We start from the raw sequence: 12187 nt of genomic DNA on the forward strand, positions 1-12187 counted from the left end.
GGGTGAATACGTGCAAGGGGGTTGTTAGAGAATCTAATGTTCAACAACAGAACTGGATCTGTTAACTATCACACCTTGGGACTTAGAAGCACACTGGCTTTCGGAGTGACGCTCCTTCATCAGGTGATTGCGTCAATCACCTGATGAAGGAGCGTTACTTCGAAAGCTAGTGTGCTTCCAATTAAACCTGTTGGACTATAACCTGGAGTTGTGTGAGTTTTAACTGTGTACACCCCAGTCCAACAACTCCAAATCATGACCTTGGGACTTGGCAGCATGCATCCTCCGGAATAAAGTCCCACCAACCCTTCTTCCTTGCACCCAACTGGAGAGTAAAAACCAGGATGTCTCAGACAGAGACATTTAGGGAAGACCACCAAAAACAACTGCTGTTATGCCAAGCAGACAAAAAGGATTTTTTTTTGCTTTAACCACTAAGCAGAATGCTTTTTGGAGGAGGGGAGAGGGGTGGCAGGGTATAGACATTTCCCTTTGAGGTTTTGTGCATGCGTGCATGCAAACACAGTATTTGACAAGATGAGGTTTGTGCATATTTAAGGCCCATTCTCACCAGAGAGTGCATACTCCTGGAAGTCAACACAATCATGCTCAAAACTGAGTAATTAAGAATTTTTTTTAAAAAAAGGGCTGCTGGAAGAGATGGTGTAGAAGTTGTGAGAAACCTGGGACTTCACATAGGAAGCTATCTTTCTACTGCAAGCAGTGATCCATTTGAATGGAGCATGGAATTTCTGTTGTGTTAAGAAGTCAATGAGGAGTAACGGAGTACATTGACTAAACATTAGTTAGTAGGCAACCAATGTTGAATTTAGTTTGTTTGCTGTTTGAAATACTCTGATGCACTTGTCATGAAGAAATTCACATCACTTTTAAAAACCATTACTCTCTACAGGGATTATTGCACGAGGCCTAAACAATTAATTAGATTTCAAGGAGCAGGCCAATCCCAATTACTATTTTCTTCCCTTAGTAAAAGGGAAATGGAAAACTTTGCAAAGAGGGATTGAAGCTAAGTTTGTATAAGATGTGATCTACAACAACCATCAATGTCTTTCATTTTAGTGATGTAGTGATTTGTCCCCAGCATTGATTAATCAACAGTTTAGTGAGACAATCGGTCTTTCATACAGTTGGCAAAATGAAAGATTATTATATTCAACTAACTTAACAAAAGGAATGCACCAGTAAGGTATATTATTGTGGAAATAAGATCTTATACAGGCATATTAGCACTGCTGCCTCACAACAGCAGGGTCCCAAGATTTGATTCCAGCCTCAAGCGACTGTCTGTGTGGAGTTTGCACATTCTCCCCGTGTCTGCGTGGGTTTCCTTTGGGTGTTCCAGCTTCCTCCCACAGTCCAAAGATGTGCAGGTCAGGTGAAATGGCCATGCTAAATTGCCCATTGTGTTAGGTGCATTAGGCAGAGGGAAAATGGGTCTGGGTGGGTTACTCTTCAGAGGGTCAGTGTGGACTGGTTGGGCCAAAGGGCCTGTTTCCACACTGTAGGGAATCTCATCTCATCTCATCTCATCTAAAAATATCACCCACAGCCAATTCCACACATTCCCGTGTATCTCAAAGATTCATTCAACATTTAGTCAACCTATTATATCACAGAAAAGATTTCATTATATGAACAAAAACTCAATTTTAAACAATCCTCTCATTAGCATTAGAATGCTTACATGAATGCTTATAAACTGTTACACGAGAAGGAAATAATAGACTTCTGCATAAATTGCATAATTTTCACAGTGACAAGTACAGGGAACAAAAACTAAAAATCAGTTCCTCCTAAAACAAACATTGGCACTTCTGGTGCAACTGGATAAATTTAAACATGTCCTATTTCAAAGGAGAATAAATTTAACTGAAAATCCTTGAGACTATTGAAATGAACTTACAATACTGAATTAAGACAAAAGCAAATTACATATTTAACAAGCTTTGTGAATTGTACAATGGATTGAGAAAATAACTACTGAACCTATTACCACACTGATGTGGTGTATCAGGGACACATTAATTTGTTACATAATACAATGACAGTAAATAAAAAGGTTGAAAAAAAGTTGATAAATTAGGCAATTGAGCTAATTTCATTTCGTATTTTAAACATACAAAAATATTTATAGACCATTCTTAAAATATGATTTATTTTGTGATAACCACTTGGAGTCAATTCTACTGCACTGTCAAGAGAACAGAGATCAGATCACTTTGGGCCAATGAGGCAAGAAGGGGCAGACGGGATTTACTTTAGATAAATGTGAGGTGCTGCATTTTGGAAAAGGGAAATCAGGACAGGACTTAGATGGTAAAGTCCTGGGGCATGTTGATGAACAATGAGACCTTGGGAGTGCAGGTTCATAGTTCCTTGAAATGGAGTCACAGGTAGACAGGATAGTGAAGGCGGCTTTGTTAAGCTTGCCTTTACTGGTCAGCGTACTGAGTATAGGAGTTGGGAGGTCATGTTGTGACTCTACAGGACATTGGTTAGGCCAATTTTGGAATACTGCATGCAATCCTGGTCTCCCTGCTACAGGAAGGATGTTGTGAAACTTAAAAGGGTTCAGAAAATAGTTACATGGATGTCGCCAGGATTGGAGGGTTTGAGTTATAGGGATAGGCTAGGGCTATTTTCCCAGGAGTGTCAGAGGCCGAGGGGTAACCTTACCGAGGTTTATAAAATCATGAGAGGCATGAAAAAATTTGAATAAACCAGGTCTTTTCCCTGGGTTGGGGGGGGAATCCAAAACTAGAGGGCATAGGTTGGAGGTGAGAGGTGAAAGATTTAAAAAAGGGACCTAAGGGGCAACTTTTTCATGCAGAGGGTGGTGCATGTCTGAAACAATAATGATATTTAAAAGGCATGTGGATGGGTATATGAATAGGAAGGGTTTAGAGGGTATGGACCACGTGCTGGCACATGGGACCACATTAATTTAGGATATCTATTCAGCAAGAGGGAGGGTCTGTTTCCGTGCTGTACATCTGTATGATTCGGCATTGAATATGGACCTCATGAGCTGAAAGGCTCAGTGGGTACATGGCACCACTTGAGAAAGCCCCTGTGATAGTTAGATATGTTTTTTTAAGTAATCATTTAATATATGACATGAAAGGAATTCTGCAAGAGAACCTTCCTTCTTAATTGGATTAGAGACTTTCACATATCTTCATATATACCTGAAATAATATGATAAGGCACACCATTTTGTTTGGACCAGAACTTAATGAACATTTAAGAGATACATCCGTATTCTTATTGAATGGCAACAAGTGTCACTGCAAGTCGTAAACCGAAATATCATACACACTCGTTCAGGAATCTTCACACAATTCTAACTGTCTTCAACATTTCCTCAAGACTATATGTTGGATCCCAATGTCTGCCAGGTTTCTTCAGAGTATTTTCCAGCATCTGACCTGCCTCAAGAAGGTCTTTTGATCCAACTTTATGTTCCATGGTCAACTGGCAGTACAAAATTTCATTTACCTCACCCTCAATTTTCTGGAGGTAAACAAGGGGAAATACTCCTTTGATTGCTGCCATAACCTTCTCTTTCAGACTATGGTCCCTGCACACCAGATTCAGAATGAAGAGGCCTGCAACATTGAGAATGAAAGCATATTAAACAATAAAGATATGCATTATATGCAAATTCACTGTTCTCAAATTAGTAACAAATTGAGGTTCATATTGAAAGGAGGACACTATTTCAAGTTTGATACAGCACATACTGTCAAGGAAATAATGTAAGTAGTAAAACATAGGCTAGATGCAAAATAAAAATTTCCCTCACTTCATGTGCGTTTCTTTTAAAGATCATTTTAATCTGTCATGTTTGTGGCACATAGGAGCTCATGGATAACAATGTGATCCAAGGCAAAAATGTCTGTATTAAACATGTGGCTTAAGGAGATTTGGCACAATTTTATTCACTTGCAGATGGAGCCACAGATTCTGCTACACATCAGGAAAGAGAAAGGTTATCTGGATATTTTGAACCAAGATGCGTTGAAAGATTGCTGACTTCTTAAATGCAAGTTATCTAATGGTCATTGTACACGCTATTTACACAATTGTTTGATCAAGTAGTCAGTGGAATGTCGAGTTAGACAAGCTGGAGACAGGGGCCTGTGTATGAATGAGATTTGGCCAGCAACAAGTAGCTGATTGGTCTGTGAAATGGTGACCAGCTTTCATTAATGAACATCTTCCATCTGTCAACAGCCAAGTGATTGGCTCTCAGGTAGCTGAATAGCTTGTGGATGCTAATGTTTGGGAGAAGCCAAAGGATCTGGATGTAAGTTTGCTCTTTCCTGAGCTGGACGTTTCACTTTCAGATGTTTTGTCACCATACTAGGTATCATCATCGGTGAGTCTCCAGTGAAGCACTGCTGTTTTATCCCGCTTTCTATTTATGTGCCTTGGTTTCTTAAAGTGGGTGATATCATTTTCTGGTTCTTTTTCTCAGAGGATGGTAGATGCAGTCTGAATCAGTGTGTTTATTGATCGAGTTCGAGTTAGAATGCCATGTTTCTAAGAATTCCCGTGCATGTCTTAGTTTAGCTTGTCCTAGGATGGATGTGTTGTCCCAGTCAAAGTGGTGTCCTTCTTTGTCGGAATATAAGGATACTAGTGATAGTGGGACATGTCTTTTTGTGGCTAGTTGACGTTCATGTATCCTGGTGGCTATACAGCATATTCAAGAAAAACTGATACCCAAAAAACACAGTCCGCCAATTTCCCAACAACAAACCCAAACAAGCCGGCATAATGTGCCCAGAACTCTAGGCACATGGCCTTACATCAAAGATATCTCTGAAATGATTTCCAGACTACTAAGACTTCTTGACATCATGATAGCCCCCAACCTACCAACACACATAAACAGGAGCCAATGAATCTAAAAGACCCTATACAAACAGCAAAACAAACATGTCATTTACAAACTACCAAATAACAAACACTATATCAGACAAACAAGTAGAAAACTAGCCACCAGAATACATGAATATCAACTACCAGCAAAAAGACATGACCCACTATCACTAGTATTCTTGCACACAAGAAGGAGGATACCACTTTGACTGGGACAACACATCCATCCTAGGACAAGCTAAACAGAGACAGGCATAGGAATTCCTAGAAGCATGGCATTCTAACCAAAACTCAATCAATAAACATGTTGTTTTGGACCCTATCTACCACCCTCTAAGAACCAGAAACAATATCATCCACCCTAAGAAACCAAGACCCATAAATAGAAAAGTGGGGACAGAACGCCAGCACTTTGTGAGCGGTATGGTGGCACAGTGGTTAGCACTGCTGCCTCATAGCGCCAGAGACCCAGGTTCAATTCTCGCCTCAGGCGACTGTGTGTGGAGTTTACACATTCTCCCTGTGTCTGCGTGGGTTTCCTCCGGGTGCTCCAGTTTCCTCCCACAATCCAAAAATGTGCAGGTTAGGTGGATAGGTCATGCTAAATTGCCAGTGTTAGGTGAAGGGGTAAATGTAGGAGAATGGGTCTGGGTGGGTTACGCTTCGGCGGGTCGGTGTGGATTTGTTGGCCGAAGGGCCTGTTTCCATACAGTAAGTAATCTAATCATTTATACCCATGTTTTGTGGGTTGGATTTTGTAGTCAGAGATGACAGACCCCTCAAAGCTGCACACAAGGACAGAACAATCTCTCAACTGTTTCTGAACAGCAGTTTAAATTGGTCTCGTTTTAAGAGGGCTTTGAACAGAATAATATCAATAAACAGATAAGCAGTAATATTCAAGCATTCCTGTCGACAACACACCAGGAAGTTAAAAGCACTGATTATACTTTAAGAAAATTTTGAAGTAAACACAATAAATGACTTTGATTGGATCGAGATAGAAATGAAATGGCACAAATATATTTACAGATTTTAAAACATTTTTGAACTCTTTTCATCTTAATAGGGGTAAATGAAGGTATAGTTGCAGCATTTAAAGGACTTCTGTATAAGTACGTGAATAGCAAAGGTTTAGAGGGATATGGGCCAAATGCAGACAAGTAGGACTAGTTTTATTTGAGGAACACGATCAGCATGGACAAGTTGGACCGAAGGGTTGTGTTTCCGTGCTATAGAAGTTATTTTTGGAAAATCTCCTAAAGATCCTTACAGTATGCTCCATATTCCGTAACTGACCAAACAAAATATAGTTTCTTCCGGTCTCTTCAAATTACCCTGTGGAAAGGTAATGACTTCCTTGCCTGCAGATAATGTTATTATGGGGTACCAAAAAAGGAGAAAGAGATTGGAAGGTTGGATTTGGAACAGACCAATGAAGACTGCTGAGGAAAAATGGCTTTGAAATATAGTCATTGCTGCTCTGTAGGCAAGATCTTAAACGTAGCAATTAAATAAACAGGCAGATAAAATTTAATTCATACTGTTTAGTGTGGCAGTTGTTAGCCAGACACACTTGCTTTTCTTTGTTTAATACCAAGGATTTTGTACATTTAGCTACAGCATTTAACTGTCTCAACCTCATGGAAAAAATCCACACTTCAGTCAGTGCAAACCTTCTTCAGTTGTACGCAAGTGTCAGTCACTTCCAGAAATGGGACTTGAACACACACAATCTGCTGATTCAGAGACAATTGCGCTCCTCCGAGACAAAATTGGTTCATGCAAACACAACATTTTTGACTTGCTGTGTAAAAACCTGAGATGTTCTGAGAGGACATAGAAACATAGAAAATAGGGGCAGGAGTAGGCCATTCGGCCCATCAAGACTGCACCACCATTCCACATGATTGTGGCTGATCATGCGATCTCAGTATCCTACTCCTGCTTTCTTCCCATATCCCTTGATCTGTTTAGCTGCAAGAGCCATATCCAGCTCCCTCTTGAACACCTCTAATGAGGTGACCCCAACTGCTTCTTGTGGGAGAGAATTCTACAGGTTCATAACTCTAGGTGAAGAAATTCTTCCTCATCTCAATCCTGAATGGCCTACCTCTTGTTCTTACAGTGTGACCCCCCCTTGTTCTGGATTTACCTAACATTGGAAACATTCTTCCTGTATCCAGTTAAAAATCACACAACACCAGGTTGTAGTCCGACAGGTTTAACTGGAAGCACCAGCTTTCGGAGTGCTGCTCCTTCATCAGGTGATTGTGGAGGACACAATTGTAAGACACAGAATTTATAGCAAAAATTTACAGTGCGATGTAACTGATATTACACATTGAAAAATACTTTGATTGACTCGACAGACAATATATAATTTCAGTTACATCACATTAAATTTTTGCTATAAATTCTGTGCCTTACAGTTGTGCCCTCCACAATCACCTGATGAAGGAGCGGCGCTCCGAAAGCTAGTGCTTCCAATTAAACCTGTTGGACTATAACCTGGTGTTGTGTGATTTTTAACTTTGTACACCCCAGTCCAACACCAGCATCTCCAAATCATTCCTGTATCCAACCTGTCTAGTCCCATCAGGATTCTCATATACGTTTCTATGAGATCTCCCCTCATCATTCTTAATTGCGTCCTAATAAGCAAAGCAAGGGAAACAGCAAAAGGTTGCCCTGCTCCTTTGAAACCAAACAACAAAATCTCACACTTGTACAGGAGGTTTGTGAATAAATTGTTATAGAAAGGCTACTGGGATTAAGTTTTGGTGTGCACTGCATTACTTGTTTTCTATAATTTTGTTTAAGTACTTTAATAGGAAGTGGACATCAGTGGCAAGGCCCATTCTTTTGGTTCATTCCCTAATTGTCCTTGAATTAGTGGTTTTCTTGGCCATTTCCTGGGAACTTTAAGGGTTAATAACATTGCTATGGCTCTGGCAACACACGTAGACGAGCAAAGGATGGCAGATTTCATGCCGTAAAGGACATTATCGAACTGGATATGTTTTTACAACAATGAATGATAGTTGCGCTGGTCACCATTACTTTCATATTCCAGATTTATGAACTGATTTTAAATTCCATCAGCTGGGATGGGAACTCATGTCCACAAATCATTAGCCTGTATTATCTTCGTAGCAATTGCCACGGTTATCCCCCACACAAATGTATGTGATGTACCAGCCAGACATTGCAAACCTGTGCGGTAAAAACAATGCTGGAAACCAGATTCTGGATTAGTGGTGCTGGAAGAGCACAGCCGGTCAGGTAGCATCCGAGGAGCAGTAAAATCGACGTTTCGGGCAAAAGCCCTTCATCAGGATTCCTGATGAAGGGCTTTTGCCCGAAACGTCGATTTTACTGCTCCTTGGATGCTGCCTGAACTGCTGTGCTCTTCCAGCACCACTAATCCAGAAAATTGCAAACCTGTGCATCAATCAATAAAGTTCTTTGAAAGTATAGATCAATCACCTTGGTGTGCTAGAAGGTTTCGTACTTTCTGTAGAAATGCATCCTCTACAAATCCTAGAGGAGGACAGCTCATTCCCAGAGTGTTGTCTTTGCTATCGACATCAAACATAATAACGTCATAGGAGACCTTCCCTGTGGCAACAAAATAAAAATGTTTTGATTTCCGTCACTTTTCTTTTGTATGGATTTGTTAGCAGTGGCTACAGGATTGGGATTAATAGAAAACAGTAAGTACACAAACATGTCAGAAAAATCACGACTTCTGGCTTTAATTCAAAGTTCCCAAAGTTTAAATAGACATCATAGTAATACCAGTAATAATTACATTAAAGAGATGAAATGCCAGTGCAAATTACTGTGAATGACAAGTTCGAAAGTTGAAGCGGCAGGTTGTGTTGAAGCGGCACGGTGGCTCAGTGGTTAGCACTGCTGCCTCACAGTGCCAGAGACCCGGGTTCAATTCCCGACCTCGGGCAACTGTCTGTGTGGAGTTTGCACATTCTCCTAGTGTCTGCGTGGGTTTCCTCCGGGTGCTCCGGTTTCCTCCCACAGTCACAAAGATGTGCAGGTCAATTGGCCATGCTAAATTGCCCGTACTGTTAGGTGAAGGGGTAAATGTAGAGCTGCTCTTTGGAGGTTTGGTGTGGACGTTTTGGGCTGAAGGGCCTGTTTCCACACTAAGTAATTTAACCTTGGGTGGCACGGTGGCACAGTGGTTAGCACTGCTGCCTCACAGTGCCAGAGACCCGGGTTCAATTCTCACCTCAGGCGACTGACTGTGTGGAATTTGCACATTCTCCTTGTGTCTGCGTGGTTTTTCTCTGGGTGCTCCGGTTTCCTCCCACAGTCCAAAAAAAATGTGCAGGTTAGGTGAATTGGCCATGCTAAATTGCCTGTAGTGTTAGGCTCAGGGGTAAATGTAGGGGAATGGGTCTGGGTGGGTGCGCTTCGGCAGATCGGTGTGGACTTGTTGGGCCGAAGGGTCAGTTTTCACACTCTAAATAATCTAATCTAATCTAACACAGGCAAAATCCAACAGACTAAAACATTAACACCCCAGTCAACTGATTTAACCATTTGTGGGTTATTTCTTGAGTATATTTTTGGTCCTGAAGCACAGGAAGGGAAAACTACTACAATTACTCACATTTTCTACGAGTGAAAACAAAAGATGGTACTAAGCTAGCCATGCCCTAGCTTCACTATTGCAGTAGACAGGAGAAAATTATGGTTGGTGCAGTAGGCTGTGGATTAAATCATAGGGAGAGCAATAGGATTCGGAGGTCAGAAACCGGCTATTGTTTCCATCCCATCATGTAGAAAAATATAACAAAACATAATATGAAAGGAATAGTTTGAACAGAGGACATTTAGTTAAATCAGTAGATTCTGTACACCGTGGTAAATGAGGCAACTTCAAAGGATAGTGCAACAGCTTTGCTTGACATTGAAATGTGGGTGAAGATATTGTGTGACACACCCTGCTCCTTGTAAATATCTTTCATCTGTGTTAAAATTGACCCAAGCGTGTGAAATAGGGGAAGTAGATCATTCAGCTTCTTGAACCTGCTCTACACCATTCCTTCAGATCATCGCTCCAAATTTCACATTACCATCTATCCCAGTAACCCTTAATTCCCCACCTAACTACAATCTATTCACCTCTGTCTTAAAAATATTTAGTGACCCTGCTTGCACTGCCTCCTGGGACAGGGAGTTACCCTGTCACACAAACCTCAGGTTTAAAAAAAATTCTCCTCACCCTATCCTGAATGGGTTCCAAATAATTTTTAAACAGTGCCCTGAATTTTGGGCTGACCCAGAAGATGAAATATACATTCCATGTCCAGCTTGTTAAAACCATTCAGAACTTGTACACTCTTCCAAAAAAGCCCAGCTTCTCCAACCTTCACTCAAAGACAACCAACTCAGTCTAGGTATCAATCCAGTCAACTCCCTCTGCACTGCTTCCAAACATTTAGATCCTTCCTTAAAGGCGACCAAAATTGCACACAGCATTTGAGCTGCGATTTCACCAAAGCCCTGCAAATTGAAGCATAACAACCTTAATTTCATTCGCCATCTTGATTACATGCTGTATCTGAATACTAACTTCTGTTTTGTTCAAGTAATACTTTGCATATCAATCTGCCTGCCATGTGAACAACTTCACATTATAATTTGCCTGCTAGATGTCTGCCCACTCAATCAGCCTTTGTCCATTGGCAACCTCCTTCTGTCTTCCTCACAATATACTTTCCTATTTATCTAGTTGTCTGCAAATTTAGCTACCATCCATTTGTTCCCTTCATCTAAGTAACTGATGTAATGTGCAAAATGAGGAGACCCAGCACAGATCCCTGTAGGACTTCAAGAATCACATTCTGCCAATCAGATGAAGACCCATTTATGCATCGTATTTTCTGACAGCCAGCCAATCTTCTATCCATACTATTATCCCTACATCATGAGCTTTTATTTTCTGAATAACTTTTGATGTTGCACTCTATCAAATGCCAGTGGAAATCCCAGTACAATATACCCAAAGGCTCCAGTTTATCCGCAGCACACGTTACTCCTTCAAAGAAATCCAATAAATCAGTTGGACATGATTTCCCTTTTCAGAAAACCATGCTCACTCTTCCCAAATACATTTCTCTAAGTACACAGCTATAATTTCACTAATGATGGATCTTAACCCCTTCGCTATGGCAGATGACCAGCTAACTGGCTTGCAGTTTCTTGTTTTCTGCCTCCCTCCATTCCTGAATAAAAAGGGTTATATTAGCTTAGTTATATTCCAGTTCGATGGAACCTTCTTAGATTCTAAAGGGATTGTTTCACCCTTCTGAGTGTGTGTAGGATCAATAATCTCATTGTAAGGGGTTAAGCGAGAAGGAGAACCGTGTTCTTTCAGAGGGTAATGAATCTGTTTGGAATTTGTTTACTGCAGAGGGCTGACGTATTTTCTAATCTTTATAGGTGTCAAGGGTTTATGAGGAAAAGGCAGGAAAGTGGAGTTGAGATTTAACAGATCAGCCAGAATCACACTGAATGGTAGGGTAGACTTGAGGGGCTGAATGGCCGACTGCTGCTCCTGCACCTTACAGGTTTTCCTAAACCTGGGAAATTTGTAAAGTTAACACCAATGCACTCACTACCTCTTGAGCAAACTCTTTTAAGATCCTAGGATGAAGTCCATTTAGACCCGGAGACTGCATTATCTGCCCAGCCATTCTCCAGAACAAAAAGAACTTCAAAATAAAAGAAAAATGACATGGACTTTTAAAAAAAAATGAATGAATCACACTACAAGTGGAATAACACTGAACAGAATAAAATGGATTCCGAGCAAGTAAAAAATTATTCTGTTCCTAGGAAGCTTTCCCTAGCCAGTTTATAAGGTTGACACATGGGCCCAGAGACAATGGTAAACACTGAGGCAAATGTCCCATGATGGTTTATGTCAAGCATTGGTGAAAATTAGGAAGCGCACAAGGAATTCAATAAATGCCTTCAGCAATTGATTCAACTCTAGGATCTCAGGGTTAATAAAAGAGGAGAAATTCCTTTATTCAGAGGGCGGAGAATCTTCAGAATTCTTTGAAGGGGGCTGTGGAGGCATTCAATTCTTAAGCAGGTTCAAGACAGAAATCGATAGGTTACAGGAGACAGCTGGCATGAGGGATATGGAGACAGTACAGGAAAATGGCATTGAGAAGATCAGCCATTATCTAGAAAGGCAGGGCAGACTCAAATGGTTGAATGCCCCACTTCATGTTTTGAT

General features: G+C 40.8%; 1 protein-coding gene across 3 annotated transcripts in view; it reads right to left on the minus strand.

The window, feature by feature from the left end:
- Positions 1-3237: 3237 nt before the first annotated feature.
- Positions 3238-12187, minus strand: part of mettl13 (methyltransferase 13, eEF1A lysine and N-terminal methyltransferase) — a 31310-nt gene continuing 22360 nt past the window's right edge. For all 3 annotated transcript variants that reach the window (XM_060829687.1, XM_060829688.1, XM_060829686.1), the window contains 2 exons: positions 8401-8532; positions 3238-3632 (listed from right to left, as the gene is read on the minus strand). In XM_060829687.1, coding sequence (XP_060685670.1) covers positions 3358-3632; positions 8401-8532 — 407 coding nt within the window. In that variant the 3' untranslated portion in view covers positions 3238-3357. The remainder of the gene's footprint in view (positions 3633-8400; positions 8533-12187) is intronic.

This window comes from Hemiscyllium ocellatum, chromosome 9, assembly GCF_020745735.1.
Source record: "Hemiscyllium ocellatum isolate sHemOce1 chromosome 9, sHemOce1.pat.X.cur, whole genome shotgun sequence".
Taxonomy (NCBI): domain Eukaryota; kingdom Metazoa; phylum Chordata; class Chondrichthyes; order Orectolobiformes; family Hemiscylliidae; genus Hemiscyllium; species Hemiscyllium ocellatum.